Below are 22,760 nucleotides of genomic sequence, written 5' to 3' on the forward strand. Positions count from 1 at the left end.
CATTGGTTTATCTGAGGTGTGATTATTGCCAATTAAAAAATTGGCAGGCATTTTTCGGAAGGCATTGGAAGGCATTCTGTTGTGATATATTTGCTTTCTGAAGAAAGCTGTCTTGTGGTAGGAACTGACCCTACCACGAACATAATTGAAACAATAGGCATGTTTTCTCATTTAGAACGCAAAGCAAATTTCCTACCTTTGCTCTTAAAACGTTTTTTTTTCTAACAACTTTATTGAGCTATAATTCATATACCTTCAATTTATCCCTTTAAAGTGTACAATTCAAGGCACCTCGGTGGCTCAGTTGGTTAAGCGTCCAACTTTGGCTCAGGTCATGATCTCACGGTTTGTGAGTTCAAGCCCCGTGTTGGGCTCTATGCTGATCACTCAGAGCCTGGAGCCTGCTTCAGATTCTGTGTCTCCCTCTCTCCCTGCCCCTCTTCCCCTCTGCACTCTCTCTCTCTCAAAAATAAATAATAAAACATTAAATTAAAAACTAAAATGCTAAAAAAAAGTGTATAATTCAGCGGTGTTCAGTAGATTCACAGTGTTGTGCAACCATCTCCACTATTGAATTCCAGAACATTTTCATCATCCCCAAAAGATACTTGATATCCATTAGATGTCCCTCCCCATTCTTCCCTCCCCCTAGCTTCCACAACCACTAATCCCCTTTTTGTCTTTATGGGTATCTCTATGCCTACCTTTTTTCTTGGAAAGGCTTGTGGAAATGTACTGTGCTGTCTTTGGGGTTGCCAAAGTTTACCCTCAGATTCTAGAGGGAAAATAAATGATTTCTGATCAATTACAGCTGGAAGCAACCTAAGTTTAAAAAAGAAAAAGAAAATTTTAAATCAAATCTCAACAGCTTCACAAATTGTAATTTTGAAACAATGCTTCCTAGTTCAATTAGATTTTATAGGAAATATTCTATTGGTAATTACAATAAACTAGACCAACTTTAGCATTTTTACTACTACGAAACTGTACTTGTTTTTTAAGCATATGAACTTCTGAGTCTGATAATGACCACTATAGCATGAATAAAAAGCTCTATTTCTGGCTGAGTTTATATGACCCACAACGGACAGAATTACTATACTATAAAATATTTCTTGGTAGAGAAAATATAGCATGTTATATTGTTTTGTAAAACCAAATCACAGACTAGCCAATGTTAAATACATTCAAAATGCTTGTCCCTAAGCAGTTGGCACTTACATTCTTTAAATGTCTGCTATTTTATATAACTGTAAAGACTTAAGGATCAAAGGTGGTTGAAGGTCTTTCTTACTAAGCAGTGGGCAGTTCCATGGTGGGGGGTGGGAGGGGTGGGCAATGTAAAAACAAAGTTATAAGAATGACTGTGTGTGTAATGTATGTCTTAAAACTTTTCATTTGAGGGGCACCTGGGTTATTCAGTTGGCTGAGTGCCAGACCCTTGATTTCGGCTCATGATGATATCACATTTCATGAGTTTGAACTCTGCTGGGCATGGAGCCTGCTTAACATTCTCCCTCTCTTGCTCTGTCGTGCACTCTCTCTCTCCCCCGCACCCCCCTCTCATGAGCACACGCTCTATAACAAACTAAAACTTTTCATTTGAAAGTAGATTCCACTTTTTTAAATTGGTCAGCATAATTAGGATCAATTAAACTCAACCATAATGACCCAATCTCTTGACTCTACTGTGATGCCCACTTTTGTAAAATTTTCATTAGAAAGCAATTTATGGACGTTTGGTTTTGTTCCAATGCGTAAAGAGCTTAGAAGTTATTGTGAGGATGGGAGTGATAAGAAGAACCTCAACACACTGAAAAGCAATTCTTCTTTGATCTGTCAGAGAATCCAGATCACAGGGAAAACTACTGCCTTGAAAACTGGAGAGAGACTGAGACAGACAGACCCTGCTAAATCTCCAGAATGGAAGCCTGCTGCTGGAGCTGGTATTGGCAAGAAAAGTTAAATTCCACTTAACAAATGGCCAGAGGCTCAATGTGTATTAACTTGAGCTGTAAAAACTCAGTGGGGCCCGAGCGCCTGGGTGGCTCAGTCGGTTGGTCGTCCGTCTTCAGCTCGGGTCACGATCTCACAGGCCAGGCCCGTGAGTTCGAGCCCCGCGTCGGGCTCTGTGCTGACAGCTCAGAGCCTGGAGCCTGCTTCGGATTCTGTGTCTCCCTCTCTCTCTGCCCCTCCCCCTCTCACACTCTGTCTGTCACTCTCACAAATAAATAAACGTTAAAAAAAAATAAAAACAAAAACAAAAAGCCTCAGTGGGGCCAAAGCTTGGGGGCAGCGTAAAACTTTCATGACTTTACCTTCAGGGGCCTCTCCATATTCCCACCGTGAAGACACAGAAAAATCACCTCCTGCTTCTGGCAGGGGGAAGGGAAAAGAAACCACTTCGAACTACTCCCAGAGAGTTCTGTTATTTGTTCTGTTCCCTGTAATGAAGGCCAGCTCTCAAGGAAAATTATCTGACCCGAGGAAGGGCAAGTAGCTAACTCCAGGCCCTTCCAGTCTTCCTGTCTCACCTAAGAGGGGGAAATTCCAAGAAAAACTAGTGAAGGTAACAGTTCAGAGGCACAGACCCACTGAAAGACGGAGGCCTGATCAAGGAATATTGAATGCTTCCCCTCAACACACTTACATCTACAGATGAGAGGACTTCGGGCTCAGGCCTATTTAGGAGGAAGTTTCTAGGAAAAATCAAAGACCCCAGGGGAGACAAAAACAAAGACGGTTGAAGAAATGGAAGCCTCAGACACCTACCTACCTGTTTGTTATAGCAAACAGTATACAGCAAAATTTGTAGCCAGATAAAGACTCATTTACCTCACTTCCTGTTACCCATACATCATGTCTAGCTTTCAAAAAAAAAAAAAAAAGAAAGAAAAAATGACAAGGCATGCTAAAAGGCAAGGGAAAAAAAAAAAAGGTTTGAAGAGACAAAGCCAACATCAGAATCAGATATAACAGATTTTGGAAGTATCAGACCAGGAATTTAAAATCACTGTGATTAATAAGCTAAGGGCTCTAATAGAAAAAAATAGACAGCATGCAAGAACAGATATTTAATGTAAGCAGAAACCTTGAAACTCAAAGAATATAAAGAAAATGCTAGAAATCAAAACACCATAAGAAATGGAGAATACTTTTGACGGGTTTATTAATAGGACACAACCAAAGAAAGAATCCATGAGCTTGAAAAAATGTCAATAGAAGTTACCCAGACTGAAATGCAAAGAGAAAAAAGGACTGAACAGAACAGAATGTCCAGGAATTGTGACACAATTATAAAAGGTGTAACATACATATATATAATGAGAATATCAGAAAAAGAAAGAAGAAAGGAACGGAAGACATATTTGAGTAATGATGGCTGAGAATTTTCCAAAATTAATGACAGACACTAAACCACAGATCCAGAGAGTTCAGAGAATACCAAGCTAAGATAAATCCTGAAAAACTATACCTAGGCATATCCTATTCAAACTATGAAAAACTAAGAGCAAACAGAAAATCTCGAAAGAAGACAAAGAAAAAAAATCCCAACTTAACCTATAGAAGAGAGGTATAAATTGTATCAGACGTCCCTTCATAAGCCTTGCAAGCAAGAAAGCAGGGTGAAATATTTGAAGTGTGGAAAGAATAAAACACACCAACCTGGAATTCTGTATCTAAGTAAAATTATCCTTCAAAAACAAAGGGGAAATAAAGATCTCCTCAGATAGATGAACACTAAGGGAATTCGTCACCAGAGTCTTGCAAGAAATGTCACCAGAAGCTCTTCAGAGAGAAGGAAAATGATACAGGTTGGATAACAGGATACATAAAGCAGAAAGAAAATCCAGGGGCCTCACCATATGTCCTCCCTTGGGTCCCAGGGCCCCCTAACTGGTCTCACTTCTTTCTAAGTCCTCATAAACTTCTTTTATAATAACGTCCAGGGTTTTTAGCTGTATTTATCAGAAGGAATAGGGAGAAGTATGTCTACACCATCTTCTTAGAAGTGAAACTCTCTTCATGGATTTCCTTAAAAAAATATTTTTAAATGTTTATTTTGAGAGAGAGAGAACCAGTGAGTAGGGAAGGTGCAGAGTGAGGGAGTGAGAGAGAATCCCAAGCAGGCTCCACACTGTCAGCGCAGAGACCAATGTGGGGCTCAAATCCAAAAATCGTGAGATCAGGACCCGAATCAAAACCAAGAGTCTGACACTTAACTGACTGAGCCACCCAGGTGCCCCTCTATTTGTGTATTTCTTATCAATCTTTTTACCTCTCTTTATTATGTACTTAGAAGTGAATTTGAATTGAGATATAATTTTGCATCCTGCTTTCTTCCCCCTCAACATATACTGTGAGAATTTTTCCATGTCATTAAATTTCTTGGATAATACCAGTTTTAATAGCTATGTAATACACACATAGATGTGTTATCGATTTTTTTAAAAAAACTCAATGTCCATTTATTTTTGAGAGACAGACACAGAGTGGGAGCAGGGGAGGGGCAGCGAGAGACAGGGAGACACAGAATCCAAAGCAGGCTCCAGGCTCTGAGCTGTCTCCAGCACAGAGGCTGATATGGGGCTCGAACCCACGAACTGTGAGATCATGACCTGAGCCAAAGTCGGTCACTTAACAAATTGAGCCACCCGGGAGCCCCAGATGTGTTATAGATTTAATCATGCTTTTACTATTAACATTTAAGGTTATTTCCACATTTATTGGTATTAAATAGAACACTGAAATTAACAAACATACACAGATTCATGTCTCTCTCTTTTCATTTCCTAGGACAAATTCCTAGAAGTACAACCACTAAATTAAAAAAAATGAATTAAAAAGCTTCTCGCACATGTTGAGAAGCTGCCTTTTAGAACTTCGTGCCAACTTACACCTTTAGTGGTAAAACAAAAGTATGCCCGTCCTACTGCTACCTCATCAGCACTGATTATTAGAATGGTTTAAATGATTTGTTGTGCTAATTTGTAAGGAAAAAACAGTAATATATTGTTTAATTTGCATTTCTCTGGCTTACCAGTGAGATTGAACATTTTTCACGTTTACTGGTTATTTGCATTTCTATCTCTGTGAGTAGTTTGTTGTCCTCCGTCAACTTTTTTTTTTTTTGTATTGGCATGAATACTTTTTTAAATTTTTTTAAAAGAATGTTAGCAATTTTTGTGTCATGGCTGTTGCAAACGTTTTTCTGGTTATTTTTTCATTTTCTGCTGCTTTTTAAAAAAATTTATTTTTTACTAAAAACTTTTTTTAAGTTTTTAAATTTATTTTTGAGAGACAGAGCGCACAAGCAGGAGAGGGGCAGAGAGAGACAGGGAGACACAGAATCCGAAGCAGGCTCCAGGCTCTGAGCTGTCTCCAGCACAGAGCCTGATAGGGGGCTCGAACCCACGAACCGTGAGATCATGACCTGAGCTGAAGTTGGATGCTCAACTGGCTGAGCCACCCAGCTGCCCCTGTTTAAAAAAATGTTTGACCCACAGAGAAATGGAAAGAGCAGTTAGCATCCAAATACCTTTCATGTAGATTACCAAGTGTTACCATCTTGTTCCCTGTGCTTCACCTCTGTATGACCAGGATGTACTCATAGTCTATACAAGTGGGATTTGTGTACTGCCGTGTAACAACCCAGAATGGATGGGCTCCAGGATGCTTCATTTACCGAGGGAAATGTACCTTCTAATGTACACTGGCCGTGCAATACAAACCTCTTCTTTCTCTCTCACTGCTTCTCACCATCATCTATTTGCTTTGTTCTTGTCTCCCCTTCTCAAACACTGGCACAACAGACTATAAAATGAAGATCTCTGTGCGGTTCTGAGAGTGTTGGTACAGATGGTAGTCACCCTCCCAGTGTCAATGAGCAAAGCGAGGTCGTTAAGAGCAGTGTGAGCAGATATTACGAGCAATAAAATCCATGAAAGCCAATCATGTGAGAGGAAGAACCACACTTTGACATAGAAGAATCACTGCCAAAGTGGGGATAGTGGTGAAACATATTTGGAAAACAATACAGAAGCTTTTTTTAGCTCTTTGGAGAAAATATGCCACTTTGGATAATGTCCTCATCATGGTTTTCTGAAGGACTGCTAAGAAAATCTTGCATTTGGGGGGCACCCATTGTTAGCACTCTGTGTCCCTACCGGTTTTTGTTTCTACCGGACCCAATGACCAGATTTTCCCTTCTTGCGAAAATGTAAACCATCTTTTGTGAAAATTAGGCTTCTTGGTTTCCAGGAAGCCACGGCGTGGGAGAGTGCTCCATTGCACACATGTGACCAGACTCAAGTCTGGGCCTCACCATCAACGACCAGTGTGACCTGGGATGGCTGTGATCCTCAGCATGCACAGTTTTAAAAGGAAAGGATAAATATCTGCCTCATGGGGTAAAACAAAGTCCTTTGCAAACTGTCAAGTGTTAGGAAAATTGTGACCACAAGATGAAATTCACACTGATAATGAAAATGAAGATGATGTATCTGTTGTATTGTATCTGGTCTGTTCTAAGTCATTTTTAAGGTATATCCCGGGACAATAGTCATTTGGAATAAACTCTCCCAATTTCCTGGGTTTCCATAGTTAAAATGAAGCCCCAAATATCGGAACAATGTTGATTCTCAGTTACTCATAGCAACCGTGCTTGCCGTCCAAGGAGCAACAGAGATGCACAGTTCTGGTTAAATGGCACCCCTTTCAGAAGGAGTTGCTGGTCTGGACTCCTGGCCTCTGACACTCCACCAGACTCACAGTTTAAGTGGACAGTGACAGTCCTACCAGCATGACTCCCAGGTGTCACGCTGGGCTCATTCCTAGTGCAAGAGGCTTACTCCAACCCTTCAGAGCAATGGGGTAGCTGAATTTCCAGGACTAGGCCCTTGACCAGACAGAGGCAGGCCCTCTCAGTGGCCAAGGAATACTGATTCCAGGGAGCTATGCTTGTCCTGGGATTCCAAGCACGAATTAATCTGCATTCGGGATGCCAAGGGTGTTTGTTAAAATGCAAATTCCAGGACCATCTGGGAGCCAGTGAAACCAAAGTTTAAGAACCATCATTCTAGCCCTGTGGCCTCTCAAGCAGGATGTCCACATCCCAGGCAATCCATAAAATAATGCCGTTGGTTGTGTGATGAGAACATAAGAACTTTTTTTTTTACACATCAAATAAGAAATACAGAAAATAAGAAATTACTGTGTGCTACTATTTAATGTTCAGCTTGTCCCTGGATCCCTCATGTGGTCATGTCACCTGCAGTTCTGGAGGCCTTCTGGGAGCGGGGACTCCAAACCACAAAGGCACAAACGGCGGGGTCTGCACTGGTACACAATTTTTCACAGCGTTAGAATACACTGTAGGTTACTCATGAAGTGGGTTTATGGGTTCTATTACGTAGTTTTCACTCAAGCCTGAAAAAATGGACCAGTGTCTTAAAAAAGATTCCTGCAAAAAAACCACCCTGTATCTTGAAGATAATGATCAGTGAAAAATAAGAAAATGCCAGAATCGACACGTACTCGTGGGGTGAGCTTTTCTTCAGCCACACTAGAGAGTGCAAATGATGGTAAACCAATCAAATTTATGACAAGTCAGCCAAATCCATCCCCCCTGAAAACTTAAAAGTTATCCAGAAGACTAACTGAAATACAGACTTCCGTTCAACCAGCATCTCTGCCGAATCTCCACTAAGCGTAGAATATGTTTCGGGTTATTAGCTACAGCCAGTATAAAGCCATCGTGATTAACAAGATAAAACAACCAGAATATTCTAATTAGTAGCCTTTTTTAGCAAAAGAAGTTTCGTACTGTTAATAAAGTAAAATATTTTAAACTGTTTAATCTTTGTCTCATTTAAATATTTGTCGGTGTATTTTATAGTGTATTCATGCCATATGATAAGTATACAATTTATAAATAAATACATATTATGGATGCATGCCCGAATTTTTAAACTGATGGTCATGGGGGATAAAAGGCCAGGTTCAGCTTGTTCCAGCTCGAAACTGTAATAAACTGTCTTCTTCTCTGACCTCCTGATCAGTGTTGAGATAAGTAACCTGTCTCTCAGTGAGTCATGCCATCCATCATGAAAAAACACCTTCTTACTTGGGTGTTACAAGAACTTTGTCATGGAACCTCAGAAGAAAAATGGAGTGAATTGGCCAGTCCCACTCCCCCCGGGCATGAGCACCTGAAGGAATCCTGGGCTCTACAAACTGCTTTGCATAGAAAACTCCTAGCAGGATATGAACTCTGAAGCCACATCTAGTCACGATGGTCTCGGGGGACACGCCTGCAAGTGCAGAATCTGGTGTGACTATCCACCAGGGAACACTCCCGTCACGGGCAACAGTTCCTGACTGCCCGGGGTCTCCTGTTTTCCATTTCCGTCTACTGTTGCGACTTCTTTTCCTCCCTGAGCCACTCCCTGTGACTCACACTTGGACTCCCAGGACCTGCCCCAGGCCTGCTTACTTTAAAGACCCAATCTGGATTTTTCTCCAGTTTTTGACCTGGTTCCTTGCATTTCATTTTCAAATTGCACGCTACTTTAGCGCCACAGCTACGATGGATATACTCCCCCAGGCTTGCGAGGCTCATACAAACTTGCCAGGCTCCCATCTTCCTGCCAGGAGGGCCAGTGATTATATTATTGTATTGAATAGGAGAGAAAGGATCCAAGGACTACTTCTGGGAGCCAACTCCATGCCCCAATTAAGGGTGAAGGCTTCCCTCCCTCTTCCAGACCCTAGTAAGGGTCAAGGACACTCCTTGGCAAGGGAGAAGAACTGTAGAAGAAAGGTCTCTGCCCAAATGTTTCTGCTTGATTCTCTGTGGATATAATTGCTACACAGTTTGCTCTTTTCAGCCATCTTAACTTGCATATAGCCCAGACTCTCTGTTCTTTGTCAGGACAGAAGAACAAAGAGAAAGCTGGATACAGGATGGGAGAACTTCATTGGAGTTGGTGACAGACCCCTTTTCCTGTTTACTCCCCACCCCCTCCATTGTGAGGCTCTCTTACTTGATGTCTGTATGCATAATCTTTGGCCACAGCCTGCTGTCTGTTGGCTGCCATCTACAAAGGCCTCCCACTTGGCCTTGTAGGGCTCCTTTGATTTCCAACTAAGCGTCAATATAAGTTGGGAAACTGACCTCCAATATTTTCTTCTCCAAGAACCCCTTTTATTATGTTCCTTCCTTACAGATTCCTTGTTTTAGAAGATTTATATTAACCTATTTTCAAGTCATTTTTTTATTCCCTAATTTAAAAATCAAAGCAATAAAATGACTAAAAACTAGACAGATGAGGGACAGTTGCCTCTACAAGGAATGATGGATGCCTGTGGCATTCCATGTGCAGGAAAGGGAGACCGATACAGTGGTACCCCAAAGCTCTGCTCCCTACTACTGAATGCTGGAACTTGGTTATGTCTGTAGATTGCCACGTTTCCTTGTGCGCTACAGTAAAACCTTGGTTTGCGAGCATAATGTGTTCCGGAAACATGCTTGTAATCCAAAGCACTTATATATCAAAGTGAATTTCCCCATAAAGAACCATGGAAACTTGGATGATTCGTTCCACAACCCAAAAATATTCATAAAGGGGCACCTGAATGGCTCAGTCAGTTAAGCATGTGACTTCGGTTCAGGTCATGATCTCTCAGTTTGAGCCCCGCATTGGACTCTGTGCTGACGGCTTAGAGCCTGTAGCCTGCTTTGGATTCTGTCTCTCTCTCTTTCTATCTCTGCCCCTCTCCTCATTCTCTCTTTCTAAAATAAATATTTTAAAACCCACAAAAGTATTCATATAAAAATGTTTACAATACCCTAATATAATACAAAATAATAAAGAAAACACAAAATATAAAGAAAAATAAACAAATTAACCTGTACTTACCTTTGGAAACCTTCGTGCCTGGTATGAGGGAGACGAGAGAGGAGGGTTATTGTGTAGGACAACTTTCACTATCACTAATGGAATCACTGCTATCTATTGACTCAATGGAATCTTTGTGTGTGTGTGTGTGTGTGTGTGTGTGCAACATTAACAAGGAACCTATCCAATGACCCTTGCTTTTGTCTCTTTTTGAGGATTTTGTGGAAATGTGACATCGCATTGTCATTAAACAGATTCATTGCTCGCATTAATAGCCTTATTCAGGTGGTGCTTTTCACAAAACTGCACTGTTTCCCACATTTTACACATCTCCCTAATGTCATTTGAAGTGAGGGGTTCCTCGGCCTTTTTCTCCTCTTCCTTTGCAGACAGGATGAAGACGTAGACTTCTCATAAAATCTTGCAGTTTCGGCCACTCACATATCTTATTCGTGTTTCTCAATGATTTCCTTCTTAACTTCCACTGTAATCATCTCCTTCTTACCGCCTTTCTTTCCAACCTTTTTCTGCAAGGGGCCATTGTATATGCTCACATGGATGTTGACTGCAGTATAGTATTAATAAACTCCTGTCAGATACTGTATTTAATGTAACTGGCAATAAGGCAGCAGAGGAAAGGGTCTATATCTGCAGGCAGCCTGACCTAGAATGAAGCAAAGCATTTCTAAGCTTACTCTTGTATGGAAAATCAAAGGACTGTCCGTAGGTGCTTTGAAGTGACAAAAAAATACACTAGTGCGTGTTGTGGGTGCCTTCAAGTGTTCTGAAAAATCACTGATTTCTGCCAAACACTGCAGTGTGAGACCAAGCATCCGAGCATGGGAGATGATCACCCACAGTCCCACAGGGAGAGAGAGAGAGAGAGAAGAACCATAAGGTCAGTTGCGATCATGTGACATTCAGCATCACATACTACTCGTATTGCAAGCCACCGCTCATTTATCAAGTTAAAATTTATTAGAAATGTTTGCTTGTCTTGTGGAACACTCATAGAACAAGTTACTTGTGCTCCAATGTTTTACCGTATTTCTGAAACTGGACCCTACGATGCTTGGTACATGTTTACGATGCAAATAGGGCCACAAGGTTTTTAAGCTTAGCACAAAGCCTTACTCTATATACACTCAAATTCAGGAGGCCTACCTGTAAGAGGGTCCAAAGTGAGGCAAGGCAATTTAACTCAAGTCTAATTTTAATAAATCATCTCTTAGGATGTATTACATTATGAATATTTCAAGCAAGTTTCATTATTTTTGTTTTATTTACCCTGGATACCGAAATCACCTTTACAATAAAGTACCTAAAACTGTGAAGAAAGTGCAATGTGATCTTAATAGTGTAAAAACAGACTTGCATTAAAATACCTCCTTTAGGAGTTGAATTTTGGATACCTTTTACTAAAGAAAACAGCCAAAACTAGGACCCTGAAACAATTGTCATGGTGTTAAGCATTAGAAGGTAATAAAAGTCACGCAGAATAAACCAAGCCCAAATTCTGCCATTAACTTCTTTTGCGAAACTACTACAGTAGAATGGATATGAACAAAGCCAAGAAGATTTTGTCTTTATGGTCACCTGACCTGAGTGGGAAAGATTTTTTTAAAATTGTACTTATTTTGTCCCCGCCCCCCCATGGGTATTTTACTTACCATTTGGAAGCATGAGGAGAATATAAATTATCATCATTAATAGGAGCCGTTAACACATGATGGTTTACAACATTTAAATACTTCTCGATGTGAATCTGTTACAGAAAAGTGAAAGTTTAGGCTATTAGACTGGACTGAAGATACTCAGCTAATTTACTTTACTTCATTAGGGTAACACTCTGAATTGTGTGATTAAGCCAAAAGACACAACACGCTATGTGTTTATTACATGCCTAAGGTATCATTGGGCATCTCAGGGCTAAATGACTTTAACTGTCCCAAAAAGCGTAATAAACAATTGAGACTCAAAGCTTGAGTGACCTGTAGTGCTCTTCACAAATTAAACCATGCACGATAGTCAGTAAATCGCTAAGCCAGGTAAGCTTACGAGGCAAGACAGACACGGAGTAATCTTTCCCTTATAGGGACTTCAAGCCAGCAGCCGAAGAAAGAATTTGGCCCTTAGGTTACAGATCATTTAAAATGGCCAACCCGAAAACTCCAGCTGGGTACAGCCCTGTCACCATCAGGTCATATAGGACAATGGTGTGCCAGTTTGATGAGGCAACAAAAACACACCACATCTCCCACGGCCTCTGGAGCTGAGCTGTGAAGCTGACAGCTCGTTAGAGTGAAAGGCTGAGACCAGAACAGGGACAATGACAGTTAGAGGTCTCAAAGATGGAGATGGTCCTTATTTGGGCGCATGTGCTAAGAGATTTTTGTTTTATAAATGATTATTATCCTGGTCTGAAACTTGGGTTCTCCTCTGCCCTTCAACCCATGTATAATGATGAAGTCCCTATGTACTGTATTTCTGTTCCAACAGTGGTACATCTCTTTAGTTTTACTGACTGGCTTACAATATCATAAAAATGACTAATCTCAAAATACTTAAGCTAGCAGGGAAAAATACACTCTTGTTCTTTAGAATCTCAGTGAATCTGATAGAAACTCGCTGCAGGCATTGGTATGAATTCTTTTTTGTCTGGCATGTTGTTGGCCGACTAATAGTTATTTTTAAAATTCTTAATTCTTTTCATCAAATCACGTGTTAGGGATTGTCACTGCATGATCTTACATTCCCAACACCTTAACTACTTTGATTTGCATCCTGGCACATTTCACAATCAGTGAATCATCATTTTAATGACAGGAACAGAATAAGAAAGCTGATGACCAGTCTAAATCCACCTCTGTTACAGAATTACAAAGGGTCCTGGGAGAACCACAGTTCTTTTCTCCTGGAGGAATCTCCTTCCAGCGCTTTATTTAACATCTAAAGCTCTACTTACTTTTAACCCCATTTCAGTCCTTTTGATTGCGGTTTCAAGATTCCGAATGTCTAGAGTCTCTCCCTTTTCCTCAAGCGGGAAATTTGTTAATTTCTCCTTTAACTGATAAAGGTCTTCATGGACCTATAGGTTTAAATAATATAAAATATTGAAAGAATACATACAGAGTTCACCTGAAACATTCATTTTTTTTAATGTTTATTTTTGAGAGAGCGCGAGCACACATGTGCGCGAGCAGGGGAGGGGCAGAGACAGAGGGAGACCGCGGATCTGAAGCAGGCTCCATGCTGACAGCAGAGAGCCCGATGTGGGGCTTGAACTCACAAACCATGAGATCATGACCTGAGCCAAAGTTGGACACTTAACCAACTGAGCCACCCAGGTACCCCCCAATTATTTATTTTATTATTAAAAAATTTTTAATGTTTATTTTTGAGAAAGAGAGAGACACAGCGTGAGCAGGGGAGGGTCAGAGAGAGGGAGACACCGAATCCGAAGCAGGCTCCAGGTTCTGAGTTGTCAGCACAGAGCCCGACGCGGGGCTCGAACTCATGAACCGCGAGACCATGACCTGAGCTGAAGTCGGAAGCTTAACGGACTGAGCCACGCACACGCCCCTGCAGTTATTTATTTTAAAGATTTATTTTAAATAAAATTATTTATTTTTAAAGATTTTCAATTTTCTTGAACTGCTGGGGATAATCAGGTAGATTTTATGATGTTCCTTGGAAAGAGCTGTCTTCATGGTTCTAAGATATCCTTTATTAGAATGTTTCACTGTTGTCTTTCAGATTGAAAAAAAAACTAAGCTTCCATACAATGTTCTATGTTTCCTTCCCCCATTAGAAACAAATCCAAGGGTAAAACTACCACTCGAATGGCTTCTGCTTCTCACCTGGCAAAACAGTTGAGTTCACGACTCGTATGAAATTTGCACCAAACTCGGATTCCTACTAATCGGCCAAGAGGTAAGAAAACAGAAGAGTTCTGGCAAAGAGAGGTTCTAGTGAAAGCAGAGCTTTTCAAAAGGGAATTGTAAATAGGTCAACAGGGCCCATTGGTTTTCTGTTCTGGCTGGATCTTCCCCGTTTACTGCTCTGCAGAAGCGGCTCTTTCGGCGTGTGGCCTTGACTCTGTCTTACATAGTCAGAATTGAAAATGATCCGTGAAGAAAAAGTGGCGTACGTTACCACTTCAACATTCTCCTTCAATCTGTATTTTCCATGGAAACGATGAACACCTCTCTGAGGTCCGCCACCCTCGCGATAAAATGGGTGCTGTGAGATTAGGCATCCCCAGGTTCTCCGAATTCGTATTAGAAACCAAACTTCAATACATAAATACAGATGGCACCAATTATTGCGTGGGCTGCTGCCACAAGAAAAGCATTTCGTTATGCAAATTTATGAACCCAACACCTGTTTCAGCAATAGTGACACCAATAACAATCTGCAGACTGGGTTGCTGAAGGCATTTTGCAGCCGTTACCTTTTCTCTGGTAGTCTAACTGGACCTACAGGGTGCTCCCAGCCTGTGGTATCGACTACTTTGGAATATTCCCGTGGAGCCAAGGATTCAAAAGATCAGAATTTGCATCTTTTCACTGATGGGCCTCACAGTCTGGTAGACACATCTGGTCATTTGTACTCTGCACACATTGTCATGGAAAGCCTTGAAGGCTCACAGATTGAAATCAGAACACACCTACCGTAGGCACTAAGGATAAAGGCGTACTTCTTTCAATTGTTTGGTCCACATTAACGGCTGCAAGCTGGTTTACCTTCGATTGTCTAAAGGCATTTGGAAAGTACAAAGAAGCAGCCCAAGGGCGAGCCTCGTGTCCAGGCCCGCATTTCTTGGTCCATCCTTTGAATGCACTGAATTTCCTTCTTGTAGTCTAGTGTTTGTAGTATTATTTGTAGCTTCACATAGCATTCTGTAATGTCTTTTGACAGCTGGTGGGGAATGAAACTGCCCTGGGTTATTTATCATGGAACCAAAGGGCTCTTTTGTTTGTTTGTTTGTTTGTTTAAGTCTTCCCTGTGTGGACAGTTCCACTTCTTTCCACGTGACGGCTCTAGTACACAGTAAGGACAAGTGAACATAATTCCTTGCTCCATCACCAGTCACGTGATGTCCGTGCACACCATCACATTTCCCCTGGTTTCTTTACCAAGGGGGAAAAAAAAAAAGAATTACTCTACTTCATAGAATGGTTGAATAAAACTAAGGCAATGTGTGTGAAATTGAATGAATGTAGGTTTTGGAAGCAGGCAGATATAAACCAGAATCCTATTTCCTCCTTTCCTGAGCTGGACAAAGTTACATAGTTTTTGAGAGCCTTGATGCTTTCATCTATAAAATGGGGATCATTGGCTACCTGTTGGAAGAGTGGCAAGAATAAAATGAGCTAAAGTATGTAGAGTGCTTTGTGCACGGCCAGCCACATAGGACGGCCCTGAACAAATGTTAATCCTCCGCTCCTGCATGGTAAAACCTAGTGAAGTTCCTTGACGTAACTGGCATTTAGTAAATGTTCCTTGATTTGAATTGCTCTCTTCATCTTCCTCAAGAGTTTTTTTTTTTTAATTTTCTTGCTAGATATTTTTTTTCTCCCCTTTCAATAACCACATATCTGTTTATATGGTAGTTGCAATACAGACAAACATTGTAGGAAATGTGTCAACCAGACTTGGGTAGGAAGAAAAAAATTATGTTCTAAATCTCTGTTCTTTCTTCAAATGGATCCAATCTACCATATTGAAATTTTACGTGTCCCCCATCATTTCTGTGGTCATCAAATGCATTGCTTTCCGTATATTTCCTACTAGGAGGAAGTTTTTTCTCTTCTAAAAAAATTTTTTAACGTTTTATTTGTCACTTAGAGACAGAGTGTGAGCAGGGGAAGGACAGAAAGAGGGAGACCCAGAATCTGAAGCAGGCTCCAGGCTCTGAGCTGTCAGCACAGAGCCTGACGCAGGGCTCAAACTCACAGAAGGAGGAAGATTATTATTTTGACAGTTTGGGGACAGAGCTGCTTAATAAGAAGCCCTTGAGAGATGTAATGCAGTGAAGATTCGCTCTAGCATTTAGAAATCTGGCCACACAACTAGATTCCATGTTGTCAAAAGCAGTTCCATAACTGCATTTTATGTATCTCTGCTAAACATAGGGTTTGGCTGAGTCATTCTCATCATGCTTGCCCACTTGTCCCTTCATTTTATGTTGTTTGTTCCTGGCAAACCAGACGGAGGAGGTGATAAGAAAGACAGTGATGATATCAATTAGTTCCAGTATTTCCAAGGTTGGTGTTTTTGTTTGTTTGTTTGTTTGTTTGTTGAAAGAGGGAGCGTGAACAGGGGAGGGACAGAAGGGAGAGAGAGAAAACCTCAAGCAGGGTCCATGTTCCGCATGGAGTCCAATGTGGGGCTCGATCCCATGACCCTGAGATCATGACCGGAGCCAAAATCAAGAGTCGGATGCTCAGCTGACTGAGCAACCCAGGTGCCCCGAGTCAAGAAAACATTTATAAAGATGTTTTAAAAAGACATCAGATGATCATTAGTAAAGTATAAAAACAAAGCTTGTAAGAGTTATTAATAAAAGAAAGCATGCAGGAGGCCTCCCGGACTCAGCACCCCACTTCTCCAAGACTGTTTCACGAACCTGCCGTAACCTGTTTCAGGATCAACGCACGTGGGATCTATCCCCTTGGGCAAGTTACTTTAGCTCTTCGTACTTTAGTTTCTTCTTCTGTCAACTGGTGCTAAACGTGATACCTGCCTAATAGAGGTGTCACTAGGGCTTGAGATAATCTAAAGCTCTCAGTACAGTGTCAAGCTGTCAGTAAAGTTGGCAACTCTCTTAGTTATAATGATGATGATTATTACTACAGTTACAGCCTCACTGTTCTGATCAGTTGAGGAAAGATGCAGCTGACACTGTAAAAAGCCTGAATTAGAGACTTAAAAGTGCAAGAAGGAGTTAACAACAGGCTGCCTCGTAGAGCTCTGTGTGGAGATGGTAACCCTATGTCCTGAACCAAAAGTAAGAATGTGGGTTGTGGTTTTGGTACATGATCTGACAACGGGACAGAATATTCACAATCAGAACTGTCCTGAGAAATCCAAACATATAAGGCTTGTGTTTTCATAATAAGTCACACAAAAAGAGCTTATAACTAGAACATTGATTATGCGTAAAGATTTTTTTCTCAAGTATTTTAGATATTTTATCAAAATATTTTATTATTAATTAGCATCATCTATTGTATTTTCCAGATAATGGTACATGTTAGTCCAGCTCGCTTCATTTTTGAAAAGAACATACATTATTGGAGACTGAATTAATGACTAGATCATTATCCAGTCATCCAGGATCAATGGACCCAATCCTGTGCTGGGTAAAATGGGATATCCCAAAAATCCATCTGTAACAGGGAAACAAGACATAACTTATTTGCCCTATAGCATCACCCATAAAGTTTTAGTTAAGAATGGAGAAGTCCCAGGGGAGCCTGGGTGGCTCAGTTGGTTAAGCATCCAACTTTGGCTCAGGTCAGGATCTTGCAGTTGGTGTATTCGAGCCCCGCATCGGGCTCTGTGCTGACAGCTCAGAGCCTGGAGCCTGCTTCAGATCCTGTGTCTCTCTCTCTCTCTCTCTCTCTCTCTCTCTCAAAAATAAATAAACATTAAAAAAAAAAGTTTAAGAATGGAGTAGTCCTGGTTAAAAAGACAGGCTGAAATTAATTTTTCCTTTTCTTCCAGTAAAAATCAGGCTAATCTTAAAAAGACACAGGAATGAACAGAAAACTAAGTGATATTAAAAAGCAAGAGACCCTATCTAATATAAACCCACATCTATTGAGTGTTATACATTATATGTTATCTTATATTTTAATTCTTACAAGACTCCTAAGACAGAGTTCATATTATTATCTTCAGTTTCCCTCAAGTATAAAATAAAGTGTAAAGTGCTTAAGTAACTTGTGCATGGTAACACAGCTGGTTATTTGATGGAACTACTCAAATCCAGGCAGTATGAATCCAGAACCTTCATGCCTAACCATTAACCAGTACATGCATTTTATCTACAAATATACAAATGTGTATTTATAAATATACAAAGTTAAAGACTGGTGAAAATTCCGTGGAAAAGGCAGGATTTAAGGAGAGGAGTAAAAAGGGGCAAGGGAAGACTTTATTAAAAAAATTTTTTTTAATGTTTATTTTTGAGAGAGAGAGAGAGAGAGAGAGAGAGAGAGAGCGAGCATGAGTGGGGGAGGAACAGAGAGAGAGGAAGACTCAGAATCCAGAGCTGTGAGCTCTGATCTGTCAGCACAGAGCCTGAAGCAGGGCTCGAACTCAAGAACCTTGAGATTATGACCTGAGCCGAAATCAAGAGTTGGACACTTAACCAGCTGAGCCACCCAGGTGCCCCGGGAAGACTGTATTTTATACCAGGATTGACAGATTGAAAGGGTTTGAGAAGATTGCTTGCATTTTCTATGTATATGGGTCTACCCACAATACACATCTTTGGTCAGTTTCTTTTCCATAATGTGAAATAGTAACAGTCCTTAATGGATAGCTTTGTTTTAAGTCTTAAAGGAGTTAAAACACATATAGCATTTAGAACCATGCACAATACCCGACAAATACTATGTAGCTTTGATTACTGTGATTTTTCTTTGAAATCATATTACAGTTTCCATTTTAGAAAACTATCGAAAGTAGAAGTTCTCAGAACTGAGTGTGCCGTAGTTATGTTAATCTTTTTTTTTTTTCCATTTATTTATTTTTGAAAGGCGGGGGGCGGGGGGAGGGCCAGAGAGAGAAAGAGACAGAGAATCCTAAGCAGGCTCCAGGCTCTGAGCTGTCAGCACAGAGCCCGACGTGGGGCTCAAACCCAGGAACCGTGAGATCAAGACCTGAGTTGAAGTCAGACACTTAACCAACTGAACCCCCCAGGTGCCCCTAGAGTTATCTGTTATAAGAACAGATCGCTGGGTTGCTCTACGCCCAGAACTCCTGATTTAGTGGGTCTGGAATGGGGACTGAGAATTTGTGTTTCGCCTAAGTTCTCAGCTAGTGCTGAAGATGCTGGTCCTGGGATCGCTCTTTGAGAATCACTGGCCTAAGGAGTTGCTTAATGTTTCTGATTAAGACACAGACCTGTTTAGGGTGAAGCAAGTGGAGATTTGAAGTACCTCTGCTTTTCTGGCAACTGTGTATGTATATATATCATATAAAGTACCTTAAAATTTATAACATGTTAATATATAGTTATATAATAATTTTTATATAACTATAGAAAGAATTTGAATGCCTAGGCTGATAATAAAGGAAGTCCACTTTATGATTAAAAGAGATTATGTAGCTTTTTTTTTTTTTTTAGAAATTATGTAGCTTTGGACAAACTGGGTCAGTTTAGAGTCAGAAGTGGATCTTATTCAAGCTATGTCTCCTACAGAAGAGAAAACTGAGGCCCAAAGAGGTGAAATGATTAGCCTAAAGTTACCCACCTGGAAGAATGTCATTGCCAGGGTCAGACCTCAGTGTTCTGACTCCCAACATAGTGCTTTCCACTAGAGGTACTGTTGAATAGTAACCTGTTTAAAGGATGTGAGTCACAGCCCCAGGCAGAAGTGGAATCCACGCTGAGTGTCTGAGGGTAGGGGCTGTATGCTCATAAATACTTCAGACGTGGTGAGAAAGTAGGGGAGGTCTTCCTCATTTCTTTGTTATATACATTTTCTACACATCACCAGGGAGAATTTTATCTGTGTCGAGAGAGCAGCCTGGATATGACTGTTCTGAGCTCTCCTGCTCCATTTTACAATCCAATGATAAAAGATATCAATATTATGATGTTATAGCCTACGTTGATGAAATAGCTACCTCTGGGTCCCCCTCTGAAGTGAAAAGGCTTCTAGCTTTTCAGGCAATACCCTATTCTACACTGTTCTAAACCACAAGGGGGGCAGCCCTGGGAAAGAGAATTATCTCAAGGGAAAGTATGAAATTAGGTGTGAGAATTCTCCCCAGATTCTGGTTTCTTTTTTAGAGATGTTCCAGGTCTGGAGAAATACAGAAAACTAAAGAGTAACAGAACTGTCCCTGTAGTCAACATGAAGTATATTGTAGGCGAAACTGGCTGTTGCAGGGTAGGAATCTCCACAAGCGTTCCTGTTGGAGTCTGTAAAATGAGCCCTGGATTTAGAAGGGGTATGTGTAGTAAAGAATCAGCTTTACCCAGCAAGAGGTCTGGCCTTTGCCCTTGGATACTGAGAGGTGATCTCTAGGCCCCTGCTTGATAAGTGTCTTTGCTTCGCGTCTTTGGTTACCAGAGAGCCTAACAATGTATTTTTGATGGGGGCCTTGGGTCACACAGTATCCGTTCCAAACTGTAGAGGAACCGGAGACTAAAGGCATTAGTGTGACCTCTGGGACGGGCTGAAGATAAAAGGTTAGAACACGGGCAGTGTGTAATTGGGTCCCAGGAAAAACTCTGGACATCAAAGTCCTAGGTGAGCTTCCCTAGTTGTCAGTACTCCCATATACTGTCACACATCACAGCTTGTAGGAGGTAAAGCTGTGCATGACTCCAAGGGGGTAGGATGACTCTGCCCTATGTATGTCTTTCCTTGGCTGACTTTAATTTGTATCCTTTTGGTGTTACAATACTGTAATGGTAAGGATCGCACTTTTCTGAATTCTGTTGCTTTAGCAAATTAGCCAGTATGAAGGTGGTCAGGGCCCCCAAATTTGTCGATAGCCAGCCTTACGTGATGTTGATTCTGGGGACTTCTGAACTTAGGCCCATGTAGAAGAGGGAGCAGTTTTGTGGGGACTGGTCCCTCAGACTTTGTAGTTTGGCTAAAGTCATCTAGGATGCTGGTGACAGAGGATGATAAAAGGTGAGGTAAAAAGATTTGGGTATTATTCGTAACGGGTATCTCTATGAAGTTGGCGAGTTTAGGGGTTTGTGTTTTGGAAAAGGTGAATTTAAAGAACTCTCTCCTAGGTGGGAGGTAAGAGACCAATATCCTGGCAGGAAAATCCATTGCAGATCTGAGTATGAGTCAGAATGGAATGAATTTAGGCGAATTACTTCAAGCCTTAGACAAATGGAGCTAAATGTAAGTTCAAAGTGATGATTTATGTAGAGATGTTTTTAAAGCTACCATATGTAAATGTGAAAAAACAAAATGCTTTTACCATTTGGGAAAAATCTGAGTGTAATTGTCACAAACTGAGTTATCCTGGAGAAGTTAAGATTTTCTTGATATTTCCCCCCACTCAGGTTAGAAAAAGTTATTTCCTGGAGTTTTTAAAATTTGTCACATTTCTATTCAAGACTTAAACTTGATGGGCAATCCAAGTTATCTTTACTATATTTTCCTGTGTGTGTTCCCAAGCTTTTATTTAATTCATTTATTTATTTGAGATATAATTGAAATATAACGTTTTATTTCAGGCATACGACATACTGATTCGATATTTATATTTACTGCAAAATGTCAGAGTAAGTTAACATCCATAACCACACATAGTTACAATTTTTTCTTATAATGAGAACTTTTAACATGTATTCTCTTAGCAACTTTCAAATATAACAGTACAGTATTAACTATAGTCACCATGCTATACATTACATCCCCAGGGCCTAACTTATTTTCAAGATCCTTTTAGATACACAAAATTTAGGTGCGTAAGAAAAGTAGTTAACATATTTCAACTTCTCCCCAAATTTCTTACCATCTCCCCAAAGTGCCTGATTTGTATTCTCCCTCCCCCATATCATGGGTTCAGATTTTTCAGAATATAACATTTTAAAATGGTGCCTCGGTGTAAGATTGACTTTTCGGAAGTAAAGGTTCTGGGGGTGAGGTGTACGGTCTCGAGAGTTTTACCAAAGGCAGAACGGACGGTCGAGCTTCTGAAGCGCAACCTGCAGGGTACGGCACGGGAGGCGTGTTAGGCTCTCGGCCGAGGTCCGGGTTGGCATATTTGGGAGTTCTCGGAAGGGGCAGTGCCTCTCGCATGCCGGAGGCAGTCTGGGGGCGGCGCTCCAAATGGCTGGGCGCGAGTGGATCTGCGCTGCTGCGCCTCGCTCGTACGTATCTTAGCTGGGCAGGGTCAGGAAAGGCCCGTTTCCCACCTGGATTAGGATCGATCCGATGGGGTCGTAGTTTTCAGTCTCTCGTGCCATGGCTAGGGCCGGGGAGCGGTACCTCCCGGAGAAGGTACGGTCTCCAGGCGCCCAAGCCAGGTGCTGCCAGTGCTCGTCCCCATGGCAACCCCAAGCGCAGCCCGGCCTGTTCTACGCCGGGAGCGGAAGAGGGGTGTGGGAGGAGTCAGGGTAGCGGGTTCCTGCCGAGAACGCGCCCTTCCTTGCGTGTCTCCCCCGCGCACCGGTAGCCGTGGTGCAGCCCAAGGCGGAAGCGGCTCCGGGACGGAACTGACTTGCTAGTGCAGCTATGGCTGCGGGCGTCCCCTGTGCGCTTGTCACTAGCTGCTCTTCCACCTTCACCGGAGACCGGCTGGTCCAACGTGAGTAGCGAGGCTCCCGGGCCGACCTTCAGGTTCTCCGAGCCTCGGCGGGCGGCAGCCTCGGAATCGCGGTCTCCCTCTGTGCCTTTGTCGCCGCCGCGGGCCCCGAGCTCTTCCTCCACTCGGCGGTGGCCAGAGGCTCCACGGGTGCAGCTCAGACCCGGTCCGGGTGCCCAGGCCCCGCAGGTGTCTTCCCTTGGCTCTCACACTCATTGCTTTTCTGCCCGCCCGGCGCGCTATTGCATTTCTTCCAGCTTTTTCAGCAAAGTGGGACTCATCCCTGCCCCGCCCAGTCCACGGATTGTTGCGGGGACCTTTGAGATGAACCGCAAGGCGCTCTGG

General features: G+C 41.7%; 2 protein-coding genes across 11 annotated transcripts in view; one reads left to right on the forward strand and one right to left on the reverse strand.

The window, feature by feature from the left end:
* The window catches only part of IQCH (IQ motif containing H), a 210,260-nt gene extending 188,043 nt beyond the window's left edge, over positions 1 to 22,217 (reverse strand). For 2 of the 7 annotated variants that reach the window (XM_027067600.2, XM_053223829.1), the window contains exons 1-4: positions 22,027 to 22,214; positions 12,865 to 12,987; positions 11,570 to 11,664; positions 705 to 822 (exon numbers count right to left, since the gene is read on the reverse strand). In XM_027067600.2, coding sequence (XP_026923401.1) covers positions 705 to 822; positions 11,570 to 11,664; positions 12,865 to 12,987; positions 22,027 to 22,077 — 387 coding nt within the window. In that variant the 5' untranslated portion in view covers positions 22,078 to 22,214. Of the gene's footprint in view, positions 1 to 704; positions 823 to 11,569; positions 11,665 to 12,864; positions 12,988 to 22,026 lie in introns of all 7 variants that reach the window. The other 5 variants (XM_027067602.2, XM_053223831.1, XM_027067604.2 and 2 more) reach the window with 5 other exon arrangements.
* The window catches only part of AAGAB (alpha and gamma adaptin binding protein), a 114,189-nt gene that overhangs the window by 36,698 nt on the left and 54,731 nt on the right, over positions 1 to 22,760 (forward strand). For 2 of the 4 annotated variants that reach the window (XM_053223835.1, XM_053223836.1), the window contains one exon: positions 13,711 to 13,832. Coding sequence is in view for 2 of the 4 variants with exons in the window: in XM_015078423.3 (XP_014933909.3) it covers positions 22,346 to 22,418 (73 nt within the window). In the remaining 2 variants the exon portion in view is untranslated. Of the gene's footprint in view, positions 1 to 13,710; positions 13,833 to 22,260; positions 22,419 to 22,760 lie in introns of those variants that run through there. The other 2 variants (XM_015078423.3, XM_015078433.3) reach the window with 1 other exon arrangement.

The sequence above is a fragment of the Acinonyx jubatus genome, chromosome B3 (genome assembly GCF_027475565.1).
Source record: "Acinonyx jubatus isolate Ajub_Pintada_27869175 chromosome B3, VMU_Ajub_asm_v1.0, whole genome shotgun sequence".
Classification (NCBI taxonomy): domain Eukaryota; kingdom Metazoa; phylum Chordata; class Mammalia; order Carnivora; family Felidae; genus Acinonyx; species Acinonyx jubatus.